The sequence below is a fragment of the Eptesicus fuscus genome, chromosome 12, assembly GCF_027574615.1.
Source record: "Eptesicus fuscus isolate TK198812 chromosome 12, DD_ASM_mEF_20220401, whole genome shotgun sequence".
In the NCBI taxonomy this organism is placed as follows: Eukaryota; Metazoa; Chordata; class Mammalia; order Chiroptera; family Vespertilionidae; genus Eptesicus; species Eptesicus fuscus.
In genome coordinates this window covers 923,568-938,520 of record NC_072484.1, presented here as the reverse complement: position 1 = coordinate 938,520, position 14,953 = coordinate 923,568, and the positions used below count along the sequence as shown (strand labels likewise).

General features: G+C 52.2%; 2 protein-coding genes across 4 annotated transcripts in view; one reads left to right on the top strand and one right to left on the bottom strand.

The window, feature by feature from the left end:
* The window catches only part of DIDO1 (death inducer-obliterator 1), a 49,047-nt gene extending 44,163 nt beyond the window's left edge, over nt 1-4,884 (bottom strand). Inside the window, exon 1 of one of the 2 annotated variants that reach the window (XM_054724516.1) lies at nt 4,420-4,884. The gene's annotated coding sequence lies outside the window, so the exon portion shown is untranslated. Of the gene's footprint in view, nt 1-85; nt 251-4,419 lie in introns of those variants that run through there. The other variant, XM_054724514.1, reaches the window with a different exon arrangement.
* Nucleotides 4,885-4,997: 113 nt separating this feature from the next.
* Nucleotides 4,998-11,200, top strand: GID8 (GID complex subunit 8 homolog). 2 transcript variants are annotated; one of them, XM_028133578.2, is made up of 5 exons: nt 4,998-5,195; nt 7,577-7,706; nt 8,659-8,855; nt 9,166-9,363; nt 10,316-11,200. In XM_028133578.2, the coding sequence occupies exons 2-5, from the start codon at nt 7,589-7,591 to the stop codon at nt 10,487-10,489; spliced, it is 687 nt and encodes a 228-aa protein (XP_027989379.1). In that variant the 5' UTR covers nt 4,998-5,195; nt 7,577-7,588; the 3' UTR covers nt 10,490-11,200. The 2 variants fall into 2 exon arrangements, with proteins under 2 accessions (XP_027989379.1, XP_054580495.1); XM_054724520.1 differs by lacking the exon at nt 4,998-5,195 and adding an exon at nt 5,202-5,812.
* Nucleotides 11,201-14,953: the final 3,753 nt, after the last annotated feature.

Below are 14,953 nucleotides of genomic sequence, written 5' to 3'. Positions count from 1 at the left end.
CTCTAGCGCCGCCGCACTCCCGACCTCCCCAGAGCATGGCCCCGCGACGGCCAGCTCCTCCGCCCGCTGCTCGAACGCCACTCACCTTCGCTCCCAGGCCTCTAGGATCTCGCAGCCATTTCCTCCGAGAGCCCCGGAACGAGCAGGCGGGCGGGGTCAGCGCCAGCCATCGAGATGTGGGGGCTAGAGGGCCCACCCGCCGCTCCTAGCGCCGGGTAGACGCCAGCCACCGAGACGCCGTGGAGCTAGAGAGGATACCCGCACCCTGAGCGGCGCCCCCGTGCGGCAAACGAAAGAAGGCCAGGTACAGGCTCCAAACCGCGCGCATGCGCCCCGCGCCTTGAGCCCAAGGGCCAAAGCTTAGGGCGAAAGCGGTGGTGGGGGTGGGGGTAGGGCGGGAATCCCAGGCTGCGAGCCCACGGTAGACCGCCCCCCCCCCCCCATCTCCAGGGAGCGTACAGTGGCCCGGTTCCTGTTGGCGGACTCCTGAGGGCCAAAGAGCAAGGCGCAGCCTTTCCCACCAGCCTGCGTTTTCATTTCTCCGGAATGCAGCCCCGGGGGCCAAGGAGAACAGCGAGCCGCCCGCGCGCGCACGCAAGCAAACAGCAACCTGGGCACACCTGTCCACAGGGTTGGAGGGAGAGGTGAGACAGTTACTGTGCAGAAAGGGAAAGGGCTCTGGCAATGCGCAACCCTCCACATGGATTTTCTTCCCTTAGTGCGGACTAGTGCACCCCAGCATCTGCCTGTCCCCAAATACTCAGTCGACCTCAGAGAGCAACTCCTGCTGCCTTGGGACGCCGTGGACCCTGGACATTTGCTCCAAGGGCAGTAGTAACTTCTTGACCTCTGTTCCCATCACTTGCCCCTACAGCCCCACTTCCAAGTTCCTTGGAAGCGGGAACCCCTAGGCAAGAGTGGAAAGGCGCTGTGTGCAGTAAAGCGGCACCGGACACTACAGGGTCTCCCCGATGCTGCATGTGCACGAGAACCGGGGCCTGGAGCAGGAGTGCTTTTTAACAGACATCTCTAAGGACCACAAAGCCAGTTTTCTTCAAAGGAACACAATGCAGCTAGTTTCTGCTTGTGTGATTCTGTGAGGACCACCTTCATGGAATCTTGCAGGGATTGGCTCTATACTCTTCCATCTTGTGTCTTCACGTTTGCCCCCAGGTAGGTGTAGTGGGAGGGTTAGAGGCCAAACAGATCGAGCGTAAACTGGCTTGAACAAGCATGGTGATTGATCTTGGGCAAGTTGTCTGTAAAATGGGGCTAGCATGATGGGGCACTGGGGAAGATCACAGGAGCCTCACTTACAAAGGGCCCCTAAATGGGAGTTAGAATGGGGGAACCCCGCCAGCCCAGCCTCTTTAGTTGAGGATCCTTAAATGAATAAATAAATAAATAAATACACACACACACAAAACAAAACCCAGCAGCAATGTTTTTCTGCAAGTTGAGATTTTAACTTTGGGGTACAGTATAAGGCCAGGTGCTTGGAGTGATGAAGGGCACTTAAGGACAGGGCTGAGAGCCGACCAGGAAGTCTGAGGATGCTTCAGAATGGGAGACCAAGGGGACAGCGGGAAGCCCCACTGCAGTTAGAGATGACCCTCACAGCCCTGGGACTGTGCCTTTAGCCCTCTCCCCGCAGGCTGGCTGGGGCTGGGGCTGGGGCTGAAGGCGCTGCCCCAGTGGGAGGAGTCAGGCTCTCCCCCTAGGACCTCTTCAGGTAATTCCAGCCCACTTGTTGCACCTCCTCAAGGGAGCTGCTTCTCACTGTGAAAGAGGCATTTCTGGAATATAGATTGGGTATTTTTTAGTTGAACTCTACCAACTAAGGAATACTTTCTCCTAACAAAATTACTTTAATAACCTAAATTTAAAAGTGGTCTCCAGTGTCTCAAATTCTTCCTTAGATAACCCCAATGCATAACAAAAACCCCAAGTCCTGTGGACTGGCAAGAGGAGTGGCTCAGAGGGCCAGAGGGGGTAGGAAGCTTAACAGGCTTCCATGCCTCAATGGGGTTTGAGTCTTTGTGGAAAAATATGATTAGTGCATTACCAATACGGTCCTGCTACCTCCACACCTCATGGAAGTCTATCAAAGCAGAAAAGATCTGGGATTCATCAGTCCTTCAACAAACTGCTATCTGGCTTTCAGTCTCTTCTCACCCTGAATTAAAGCCCATTGGAAAGCAGGGTCCTGGTCTCAAATGAAAACCCTAAAGCAGAACACCATCGGGATCAAGTGCAACCTTGAGCCCCAATCCCCCCTCTGAGGTTCTGCCCCTTTCCAAGGACAATTCAAAACTAGCGAGGCAGCCACAAATAGTTTTATTATTACTCTCACTTGGAATTCATAGACTTGGAGCAGCCCAGCAACATCCTGAGGGGGTGGGAAAGGCCAAGGTCAGACCCCTTGGGCCCCTTCGCTGGGCCTCCCTAGCCTCCACTAGCAGTTGGGGAGAGCCTGCCAGTGCCCTTTGACTCAGGGGTCAGGGGCTGAAAGACTCGGACCTCACACACACCCTGGCCCAAGGCTCACTGGAGCGAAAGCAGTGGCACATTTCAGTGGCACTCGTGTTTCCTCGGGCTGCCCCAGGCTGGACGAGGGGAAGGGGCAATAAGCCCACCCACCCTACTCCAGGGCCCCAGGGTGCCTGATAACCCAGAGGCTGTGCTCTTAACCCTTTGTGGAATTAAAATACGTGAATGAAAAGGTTACACCCACCATTCCCTGTGGCTAGAATATAAATTCCTAGGAACAGATAAATCTAGTAATTTTTTATAGCTAACAAAGCTTCAATCACTTTATTTTTTAAAAACCTGATTTTCACCACTTTCACATAGTATATAAAGCCGGCTCTAACAAAAGTCTGCTTACATACCTGTCAGAATTTAGAATTAATTTCCAGGTGGCTATTTCGTGATTATCCAAAAGAGAGAATAGTCAGCCACCTCAAACCCCAGGAGCCTCCCCTTCTGATTAGCACATGAATCTCCCCATCAGCAGCGACAGCTAATCCCAGGAGGGCCCACCCAGAACTAGCCCCATCCCCCTTCCCCACCCCTGCTGCTCAAAGCTAATGTAAATCCTATCAGAGGCTTACATCTCTCACCTCATCTAATGTATAAAACTGGCAGCAAAACCCCGGACAGATGGGTGTGTCTGTCTTTCCTTCTTAGCGTGGCTGCAGGTGGTTTAGACTCCCAGCCCCAAAACTGGTTGCCCTTTTTTTCTGCTGGCTCACTAAAACAAAACGGTGAAAACAAGAAAGGTGTCTCTGGCGGAAACACCAAGAACAACAGAGGCTGAGCTCTGAGGGATTGTGCAAGTATACCCTAAAGGTTCTCATAAAAAATCAATACCCATAAATCATCCTTCCATAGCAGGAGATTTTTGCGTTCCGAACAGAACCAACTGCTTCCAAAATGTAGGAACTCAAGGAAAAACAAGAGCGCCCAACTCTGTCTATAAAGGTGGAAGGCAGCCACTGCCTTTTATGGTTGTGCAGAGGAATGAGAAATCCTGGGAGCCTGTCAGACACAAAATTCCTCTCCCTCCAACACAAAGTAAGAACTCAAAGCATGAAGGTAAGATGATTTCAGTCAAAAAAGCCAAAATTTTGCAAGTGTTTTTAAAAAAAGGAAAATGTGGACATTAACTGAAAAATGTCTCATCTTCATTCAGTGGCGCCACCTCTGGCCAAACATCCGATTACAACATCTGGGCCATGCAAAAACAACCCTTAAAGCATATACAGATGTGGCCGTGAACATATATATTGCGTGCATTTATGTATACATACGTGTGTATTGATGATATATATATAATTTAAGTTAAAAAAAAAACAACGGGTCAACTCCTAAAACAATCTGTGTATTTCGAACTCTCGACCAGTCAGGTCTGAGGGGCACAGTCAACTCGAGCCACCCAGGGGTGCCGCCTGTGCCCCTGCTGGTCTGCAGCAGGCCTGCCCGTCCAATCCCCAGGCCACCCCATTTGTTCTAGGTGGCACTATGCTGCACACAGCGTACGTTACAACACCAGCAGGAGTTCAACATTAAAATATTACTGTTGCTTTTACCCTTGCAAAGAAACTTATGACATAACCAGTGCCTTGGGACTTAATGGCACCATCCATAACAGGAAATACATGCAGGTGAAGATACGGTGGGAGGGTAACCAGATCACCCCCCCCCCCCATTTAACCTGCCCCCGGGGTCTTGGTTCAGCTAAGCATGGACAGAACCACCTATTACTAAAATGCTCCCTCGGGTTTCAAAGGGCCGCGGACGGGGCTGCCCTCCGCTGCCTTCCCGAAGCGCTCGAAATCGCTCCACCTCCCTCTCCTGCGACGGGGAAACCCGGCCCTGCTCGGAGCCTGCATTCTTCTAGAGCAGACGGGATGCGACCTGCAAACCCCGGCCAAGGTGTCCGTGCGCCTCCGCGTCCCCCAGGTGCGCGCCGCGCCGCGCCGCTTGGGACCCCGCCGTCGCCGCCGCCGCCGCGCCCGCCCGGGCCGGCGGGAGCTGACGCATCTGGAGTTGGTGCGCGTTCCCGACACGGCCGGGAACCCGGGTCGCCCCACAACGGAACGGGGAGCTCCTGCTGGCCGCGCTCGGGCGGCTCCTCCCGGGCCTGTGCGGCCGGTCGGGAGGAACCTCAACTCGGGGCGGCGCGGGGCCCCGGCGCCTGTGCCCCCCCGTCCCGTGCCCTCCGGGCTCACACAAACGACGGAAGGGACACTGGCACCTTCGCCTCGGACTCAGTCTAGCGGCAGCATTCCTCGCGCGAAGTACTCCCACAGCGACGCCTGCACAGCGGCCATTTTGCCCAGAGGCGGACGACGCCTTTTGACTCTCGCGCCAACCCGTAGAGCTAGGGCGCCGATTAGAGCGTTCAGCGCAAGGACGGAAGCTGTAGTTCAGCACTTCCGGGCAGCCGCCGCGCCACGCCCTGTCGCCGGAGCAGTTGATTGGCTGCCGGCTCGCGATCTCGCGATCTCGCGGGAAGAGGCTGAGGTCGGGACGGCTGCCGGTGCGTCTGCTCTCGCGTTCCCGCCCCGCCTCTGTCGCGGCCCCCGCCTCCGCCTTCCCCTGCCCCTCGCCGCCGCCCCTCCCCGCCCGGCCCGGCCCGGCCCCCAGAGCGGCCGCGGAAACTGCGCAGCGCGGGAGGCGGGATCCACACGGTAAGATGGCCGTGGTGGGCCCCGGCGGTCGGGCCGAGCGTTCCCGCGGAGCACGGCGGGGCCAAAAGGGGGCTGGAGAGGGGGTCGGACCTGCGCGGTGTCTTCAGGGGTCCCAGGTCCGAGCAGGTGTCAGGTCGCGGCTTGTTCTCGGGCGGCGGCGGCGTCGCCCCCTGGATTTGCAAGTCAAACTGCCCGTTGCTCCGGCCGAAGCTGCCCGGCACTGTGGTCCTACCGAGAGAATACCGCCGGGGCCGGCTTGGCGTTCGGAACCAGAATACTGAGACACGGCACTGGAGATCGATTTTTATAACAACTGCTTCCTGCAGACACCGAACCGGCGAGAACGGACACTGCTGCTTGGGGAGCAAGTGCCCCCCGTCGGAGCTGGACTGTTTAGTTGTGTCTGCTGGAGTTTAGCTGACTTCTCCGAAGGGGTCGCTTTCGGAAGTCTCCCTCGCCGTCCGGGAGCGGTACAGTCGGTGTGGTTGCCCCCTGAGAACTCAGAGACAAGTGTCTTTTTGTACCGTGTGGGAATGAGAGTTTGGTCTGAGTTACGCAGTTGGCCGCGTCCGCGAGGGATGGTGTTTGAAGAACAGCGTCTCTTGGTTTTGTCTCAGGTGCTCTCTGAGTGTTGGCATCTCCCACGAGCCAAGACTTTGTCTTGTGTCCCTTTGCTTCTCTACCCACACTGTCTCCCTGGGTGATCTGGCTGTCCCTACTTTCTGGCGAATGTTTCTCTAATTAATGTTCCCAGCGCTGAGCTCAGGACCTGTAATCCAGGTGCCTGCTGGAGTTGCCTAGCTGCATGTCTGACAGGCAGCCCAAACCGGGCTTGCTCCCCAAACCTGTTCCTGTCCCAGCCCTGCCTCCTCACTGTGGCCCCATCCTTGGAGGGCTCAGCTTCAGCCTTCCAGTCGTCCTCTTATCCTACCTCGTTCAGTCCAGCAGCAAGGCCCACGGGTGTCCCCAGCACATCTGCCCCGGGTCCCTCTTGTTTGGGTGGCTCCTTACTGGTCTTCCTGCTCAACTCTCACCACTCTGCATTTGCTATCTTGTAATTTTTTTAAAATGTATTGAAGCATTGAGCATGTGCTTGCTATCTATAAAGCGGTGTTCCTGACAGGTATGTCAGCGACGAGAAATCAGTATTCCTAATGGGTATGTCAGCAGCACCCCCACCTCAGAAGCCCAGGTGGTTCTCCCAGGGCCAGCACCTGTCCACCCCTCCTTCCTGGTTGCACCTCCTGAGTTTCCCATTTCATGTGTATTTACTGCTAAAGCACATGTTATGCAGTTTGCCTTGTTTTTGTTCTTTACTAAGCTGTCTGCCACACTTGGGCCTCTGCTGCAACTTGCTATATTCATCAGCTGGTTTCTAAGAGCAGTTCACGTAGCTGTCTTCATTTATTTTAACCCCCTTAGTAACTTCTGCCATGTGAGAGCAGTCGATCACAATCCCGTCTCAGCAACCTAAATCCAAATAGCTCTGAAAACCAAGTGTTTGCTTTTGTTTTTAACCTATTTGATGGTGGAAGCTGTTGAATGGCCTATATTCCCCTCAGCACTAATACCCATTTCACAGAAGAGATGATATTTGATAATGGGGTGCTGCCCCAAACCCAAGAGGGCGCCATGCCATATAGTGTAGACTGTCACGTAGGTTTTGTGTGGTCTGAAAAGTTCTGGATCCTCACACACCCGCCCAAGGGTTTGGAGCCTGGGGTTGTGGTCCATGCTGCTGTTGGATGGACGTGTGGCGCATGGCTTCCGTGTTCCTGCCGTCTGGAACAGTGTTTCTGTGAACAGGCTTGTGTCTGGTGAAGGTGGTGAGTTCTTGAGGTCTGGTCTGGCGGGAGTAGAAGCTTGGGGCTGTGGGAGCACTTGTGTGTGGCCTCCAGAGGCTGCAGATTTTCACAGTGCAGCCTGCTCTGATGCAGTGAGAGCTCGGGGTAACTCTGGGTCTTTGTGATGCTGGTGGCCTCACTTCTTAGTTTTTGTTGGTCTGGTGGTCGATTACCAGTTCCTCTTGAGTATGTGTGTCATAATATGTAATTCTTTGGGTCATACCTCTGGCAGCTGCCTTTTACACTTTGGAGAGACTTTAAACTCCCTCCTCAGCCTCGCTCAGTCCCACCTCAGATGACCTCTTGGTTCTTTGATCCCTGGCTCTTTCTTGCATTCATCCTACCTTACGAACACCAAGTCTTCTTCCTGGTCCCTAACCCTGTGCTGGGGTCGCTGGCCCTTTGCATGTGCTATTCTCCAGATTTAAAGTATCTTCCCACTCTATTGCTTCTTACTATGTCACTGTGTTTATTTCTGAAATGATCACAATTGTTAGAGAATTCTTCACCAATTCCTAAAATATTTTTTCCCTGTAGAAATAAAGCAGAATGAGTTACACAGAAAAACCTGATGAAATCACGAAAGATGAGTGGATGGAAAAACTCAATAACTTACACGTGCAGCGAGCAGACATGAATCGCCTCATCATGAACTACCTAGTCACAGGTAACAGCCTGCGATCAGGATGCTACAGATGCTCTCTTCTGTGTACTACCAAAGTTCTGTGTGCAGTTAGGTTTGTTCTGGCATTACATACCCAGTGTGAACATACCAGATTTGTATATTAATGTTAAAGATATCCACTCTTGGCTAGGAGGTCATTATTCCTGTGTCTGAAATGATAGCACCTGAGGCAAAAATCAATTTTTTTGGCTTTTTACATTTTTGTAGTTAATTAAGATCATTAAGAATGTTCTAAAGTACATTTAAAGCCCGAGTAATCTCCCCTGGCCAGTCTGGTAAATTATATTGCATTGTTTCTAGAAGGTGCTCAGCTCAAAGGAGATAGGGAGGGCAGAACCTATGAGGGAAACAGGTGGTCTGTAGTGGACATGCAGTCCTCCATGATAGTGGAAGGAAATGGGGGTTCTGCATTTGGGAGGAAGCCCAGACATTTCCACAGGGATGAGTCTTCTTCCTGGTAGTTCTGAGGACCCCTTCCCCACCAGCCTCTGCTGAGATTTTTTGACAGGTGAGGAGGAAATGTGAGCTTGTGGCTGTGTGTGTGTATGTAGAGAAGGGCAAACAGGCTGCTTCGGGGGTGGGGGGGGGTGGGGGGTAGGGGGGTGGGGGGCTGTGGACTCAGTGGAGAGGAGGGAGTGGCCTGATCCTTGAGGCTCTGAAGTCTTGCCTCGCCTGGACCATACTTACAGCTGCTCTGCAACTGGATCTGAGGTTGCAGCCTCCTTCAGGGAGCCCACGCCAATATGTCTGGCTTCACTTTCTGTATATCAAGGCATAACCAGGAATTCACAAAGATATTAACACCCAGTCCCTGAGGAAGTACAGTTCATGTGAGGGTGATTTACTCGAGGCGATTGGTCAGACAGCGATGAAGAGGCTTTGTGTTTAATATCTTGCTGACTTTCTGAGCAGTGAGGCCAGTTTTCATTTCCAGAGGGCTTTAAGGAAGCTGCAGAGAAGTTTCGAATGGAGTCCGGGATTGAGCCTAGTGTGGATCTAGAAACCCTTGACGAACGGATCAAAATCCGTGAGATGATCCTAAAGGGACAGATTCAGGAGGCAATCGCCTTGATCAACAGCCTCCATCCAGAACTGCTGGATACCAACCGCTACCTTTACTTCCACCTGCAGGTGAGTTTTGGTTGAGAGTTGTCTGCTCTGTGGATCCCTGAGAGGTGACTTGTGATGATTCAGAAGTGTCGGGTGAATCTGTGTTAATAGAATGTCGTTTAATTTACGTGGGGAAGGGGCTTGAGTTAGCTGTTGTGTTATGTATTTCAGAAGTGGTTTCTTGCTGTTAAAACGCAAGTTTAATAACTCAGAGGTGCTAGAAAAGTGTCCTTTAAGTTGTCCTTTTGACTAGAGAGTAGCCTGGTGCCGCGGGGCGGGGCTGCTGGCCCAGGTGTGGTGTGTAAGTCTGTGCGCCTTGGCCCCTGACTAGCAACAGCACCTGATCGAGCTGATCCGCCAGCGGGAGACTGAGGCAGCACTGGAGTTCGCGCAGACGCAGCTGGCAGAGCAGGGGGAGGAGAGCAGGGAGTGCCTGACGGAGATGGAGCGCACGCTGGCCCTGCTGGCCTTTGATAATCCCGAGGACTCGCCCTTTGGAGATCTTCTGAATATGATGCAGAGGCAGAAGGTAAAGAACCCTCGTGGGGTAACGCACATCATGTCGGGTGTGTGACCCTGGAATGATAGCACCCGTTCTTCCTGGTGTTCTGTTCTTCATTGTGTGCAGCTAGGCGCAGCATGCTGTCACCTTACCCAACAGCACAGTGACCCTGCACACTGTGGGGTTTCTGGGCACATGTATGACTTTGACTTCCCTGGAACCTAACTATTTACAGTCGTTCCTCCGTAACTACGGGGGGTTAGTTTTAGGACACACCCCTCCCCACGTCCCCCCACCCCCACCCCCAGTGGGTACCAGAATCTGTGGAGGCCCAAGTCCTTTGTATAAAAACGTGTGACAATGCATGCAGCTGCCCCTCGCATCCACAGATCCCAATGGTGGAGGTGCAACCCACCTTTGGGTATGGAGGGCCAACTGTGCTTATCGAAAAATCCACGTATGGTGGTGTTCAAGGCTCAGCTGTATCCAAGCCTCTGCCGATTTTTCTCATTTACCTTAGCCTTCCTCCTGTGTATTTGGAGCCTCTTAGAAGTAGGTGTCCTAAGTATTTTTTGTTTAAAATCCCAGACTTGTTTCTGAAGCTTCCTGTCCTCACTGCTGGTTCTGTATTCCAGCCAACGTGACGTCAGTCGTTTCCCTAAGTACAGCTGCCTGTCCTCGCATGGCCCCTCCACTGTCCTTCAGGCCACAGCAGGCTCCCTGAGGCTTTGAGGATGGAGCTTGTCACCCCTGCCTGCTCCTTCCTCTTGCAGTTCCTCCAGCCTGGCTCATGGCACTGAACTGCCATCCAGGCCAGGTGTGACATTTGCCAGCTGGACTGTGAGCTCCCTGTGGGCAGGAATGTGTGTGTGTGTCACGCAGAGGGCCTCACATGTGTGTCAGTGGTTACGGGCCTCTGCAGATGAATAAAATGCGTGCTGTAACAGACTCTCTGGCTGCCTGGACGTGTCTTTTCCAGGTGTGGAGCGAAGTGAACCAGGCTGTCCTGGATTATGAGAACCGGGAGTCAACACCCAAACTGGCCAAGTTACTGAAATTGCTCCTTTGGGCTCAGAATGAGCTGGACCAGAAGAAAGTAAAGTACCCCAAAATGACAGATCTCAGCAAAGGCGTCATCGAGGAGCCCAAGTAGACCTGAGCGGGGACCCCTTGTGTCATCACACGGACTCGCTGGAATGTCCAGCTTGACTGGGAGATTTTTACTGCAGTAGAGACTCTTGTCCCCCCTTTACTTTTGGGGAGCCCAGCACTTTTTTCAAAGGAATAATGACCCTTTTAAGCGCTGGAAAGTTTGCAGTGAATGACACCTTGTCTTCAGAAGCCTGGTGCCGACCGCATGCGGCACATCCTGAAGGTGGTGGCACCTGGCGCTTGAGGTGTCCTGCTCCTGAAGTGTTCCCTGGCCACTGCACTGTCCTGTTATGGACACCAGTGACCCCCCAGGTCCCCCAGAGTCTACGGAAAGCACTGGTCATTGTTCTGCTTTCTGAGAGCTTGTGGGCAGACGACACGCGTTCTTCATTTTCCTGTCTCCGCGTACAAGTTGCCCTTTCGCCTGGCTTTTGTTTGTTTTTTCATCACAGAGACTATATAAACTTGTAAACTCTAACTCAAAGACTTCTTGTGTGTGAGGGCATCGAGTTTGGTTTGTTTTCCCTTCGCTCTGGGTTGTGTGGCTTTGGGGGACACGTGTGTGTGAGGGGTGGGCTGTGTGTTTTTTAATTTTTCAAATATATATTTTGGTGCTGTCTGTGGTCAGAGACTCTTTTCTGGTGGGTTAAGAAACCATCTCTTCTGGGCAGTTCTATTGAAAATAAAAGTTATGCTTTGATTTCAAGAATGACCGAAATGCCTCTAAAAAGTCTTAATCATCATCGCAAACAAACCTGTTGTTTTCGGGGCTTGGTGATGGCAGTGCTTTCGTCTGGTCCTGAAGCTGGAGGGCCACTTGCCCAGCACTGTGAGGGGACACCGTGCCCTGAGGAGGTGGAGGCCTCAGCTGGGCATGCGGCTGGCCTGGAGGTCTCACACTGCAGCCTCGTGGTTTCACCAGCTCACACCAGCTGGTTCTGTAGGTGTCTTAGTTCTGTGCGCACGTGTGTCTTCTGCCCAGGGGTGGAGAGCTTGGAAGTGGCGGCCTGTGTAGTTGGGGACACACGAGTGCCATGGGATTCAGAACAAACAGCTTCCCCCAGAGGCTGAGGTTCCCAGTGGGTAGAGCAGTGGGCAGTGTGGGCATCCTGGTGGTTCTGTCAGTCAGTCACAGACTCGGAGGTCAAATGCAGTCACCATGGATGTCCTAGCCTCTGCCTCACCCACATGCCACTTGGACGTTTCCACGCTGACGGCTTCACTAGTCACGTTTCACATTCAGGTCATTGATACTTAACTACAGCAGAAGCTAGAAGGCAAATGCTAGGAGAGAAATAGAGATGAAACTACGTTTTCAGAGATGCACTAGTAACTCAGAATAGTCTTCACCACCTTTTCTTATTAGTGTACATAAGACGGCTCACGTGCATGATTACTACATCGTTAAACCTGATGGTGTCTTCGTGTGTGAGGGCCAAGGTGTGTGGCGATGAAAGTCCTGACTGTAGTAATTACCCAGAAACTCGGATTGTGCTGTTGCATTGGTCATGTAAACGGGTTGTCATGAGCTGTAAGTCGATGGCTTGGCATTTTACTAAGATAAGGAGTTTAGCCAATGATGCAGACCAGTGAGCCCGATGGGGAGCTCGAGAGAACTCAGGTGTTGTTCTTGCCTTTAAAAGGTCTGTTCCCGTGGCCTGCTAGTGGACTGGCATGTCCTGCGGAGGGAGCAGCTCTGCAGACTTGGCTACCTGCCACCCTTTTACAGTCTCCACGCTGAGCTAAGCCATTTAGAGGTGATGAAGAGGGAAAACCATTCAGCTGTTCTGCTTTGTCTCGTGGAGCCTCGCTGTGGTGATCAGGAAAATGTAATGCTTTCTGGAAGTGCCTTGAAATAAATAGAGTTGGAGAATGTTCTGGTTTTCTGTGTTCCTGGTAGGACGTCATGTGAGGAATCTCCCCAGTTTGGAACCTTTCCAGAGCACAGGGATGATTACAAAGCAAGTGAGAACTAACATGTTTTGCCATGTGAATGAAGTTTGCCAGGTTTTGGAAAAGGCACATGTATACCAGGATGTGAGATGGAAGTCGGCCTGGCATGTGACTACGCGAGGCCCCGGGGACATGGAGGTGCTGCCTCCCATCCTGTCCTGAAGACATGTCAAGAAGATAGCTTGGGGACGGTATTTCTAAGGCAACGTGCTGTCTTTATTTTCATACTCTGTACACTTAGTTCAGGAGCATGGCAGACCAGCAGTCTCAGAAAGAACCTTGCGTGTTTCATGACGTCCGGGACACTGAGGCAGGCCTCCCCCTAGGCCGTTGGTGGCAGGTCTCCGTGTGAAGGAAGGGCGGCAGGTGGCATGGTGGTCTGTCTGCGCTCCTGCTGACACCGCTGAGTCAGGCACAGTGGAATCCTCACTGGCTGTTGGCTTGTCCTCACAGGGCCTGTCCTCAGCCTGGGGAGGTGTGGTTTTGATGCGTGCTACTCTGACACCTCGTGTGTGGGGCGTCTTTTACACTGGGTATGTTTTGTTTCAGAAATGCGTACAGCTTTCTCGGGTTCGCAGTAGGTTGTGCTGTTGCATTGGTCATGTAAACTGGAGAAGCCGTCACCTTCCGTAGCACTCTCTACATGTGACCCTGAAGTTCCATTTTGTTCCTGTGGGCATGTCCACGCCCAGTACCTTTTTAAAAAAATCTTTTAAAAAATATATATTTTTCTTGATTTCAGAGAGGAAGGAAGAGGAGGGAGAGAGAGAGAAACATCAATGATGAGAATCATTAATCGGCTGCCTCCTGCACACCTCCCACTGGGGATCGAGCCTGCAACTTGGGCATGTGCCCTGACCAGGAATCAAACCATGACTTCCTGGTTCATAGGTTGACGCTCAACCACTGAGCCACACTGGCTGGGCGATGCCCAGTACCTTTTGAAAAATGCAGAATAGGTTGCTTTTGCTGCCTCTTATAAACTTTGTAGTAAAATTTCTCACACTTTTCTCAGAGTGGTCATCCGAAAAGCTCTCTTTCTTCCTTAGAGATACTCTTACAAGAATAAGAATTAGAATTAAGTGCAGCCGAAACCGGTTTGGCTCAGTGGATAGAGCGTCGGTCTGCGGACTGAAGGGTCCCAGGTTGGATTCCGGTCAAGGGCATGTACATTGGTTGCGGGCACATCCCCAGTAGGGGGGTGTGCAGGAGGCAGCTGGTTGATGTTTCTCTCTCATCGATGTTTCTAGCTCTCTATCCCTATCCCTTCCTCTCTGTAAAAAAATCAATAAAATATATTAAAAAAATAAAAATAAAGAGTTTAGAGTTTAAAAAAAAAAGAATTAAGTGCAGTCTGATCTATTGAGATGTGGTGGGAAGGCTGTGAGGAAAGTGGAGTTCCACAGCCTTTCTGTTTGGCTGCTGCTCTGTCCCCACTCGGAGCAGCACTGTATCATGTCTCATCTGTGTGTATCTGTGTGTTTGTTCGTGTGTGTCTTGTCTGTGGGTGTCTGCATGTGTCTCGTCTGTGCACGTCTGTGTGTCTTGTTTGGAATCTGTCGTCTGTTCTCTAGAGTTCTGGCACTTACCATAAGGTTCATTTTTGCGAAGGAAGTAGAACTATTTGGCTAGCCCACTGCATAATTTTAAGCTGAATTGGAATATCCCAAGTAAGTTTTTTACTTATGAAATTTCCAAACATTTAAGTATCAGGGTGGCTGCAGCCAGCCCCAGGATTTCTCACTGTAGTGCTCATGCCCATGTCCCCTGGGGTCGACTGCACCTTCCCAGGTGAAGGAAGCTGTGGGACACCTGAAAAAACCTAGGGTGGCCCTGGCCGTTGTGGCTCAGTGGATAGACCATTGGCCTGCAGACTGAAGGGTCCTGGGTTCGATTCCGGTCAAGGGCACGTGCCCAGGTTGCGGGCTCGATTCCTAATAGGGGGCGTGCAGGAGGCAGCCTATCAGTGATTCTCGTCATTGATGTTTCTATCTCTCTCCCTTCCACTCTGAAACCAATAAAAATATATTTTAAAAATAATTTAAAAAGAAAGTGAAGCCACACAGCCAGCGAGGATTCCCAGATTCCCACGCCAGGCCAGGAGGGCCTGGGAGGGAGCTGGGTGAGGGACGGCGCAGGACCCACTTGGCCACACTCGGGATGTGGCGTGTCTTCAATCTCGCATTGCTGTCATATTCTTGGGATGAAACAAGTGTCGAACAGCAGTGCTTGGAACAGCCAGGTAGCAATGCCTCACCAGCTCTCAGAATGAGCTGCTGCCGGCCTCCATGACTCCCTCATGGAGGACCAGTGTCACACTCACCATGTCTCACCATAAACGTGGTCTTTCTGGTTGCTGGTGAAGTTGTACACAGTTTTGTTCTTGATCCTCTCAGCTCGAAAGCAGGGTGCCCCCTCGGTTCACTCGAATTGTGTCTGGAGCCAGTTCCTTACTGCTTCCTCTTACCTGTCCACAGTGCAAGAAATGCCATACGTTACCTTCAGGAGGTAC

Excerpts from the sequence above, each read along its gene's own strand:
- GID8 (XM_028133578.2), top strand. The coding sequence starts at position 7,589 with ATGAGTTACACAGAAAAACCTGATGAAATCACGAAAGATGAGTGGATG. Across the intron at positions 8,856-9,165 it reads ACCTTTACTTCCACCTGCAG|CAACAGCACCTGATCGAGCT; the intron begins GTGAGTTTTGGT and ends GCCCCTGACTAG. Across the intron at positions 9,364-10,315 it reads ATATGATGCAGAGGCAGAAG|GTGTGGAGCGAAGTGAACCA; the intron begins GTAAAGAACCCT and ends TGTCTTTTCCAG.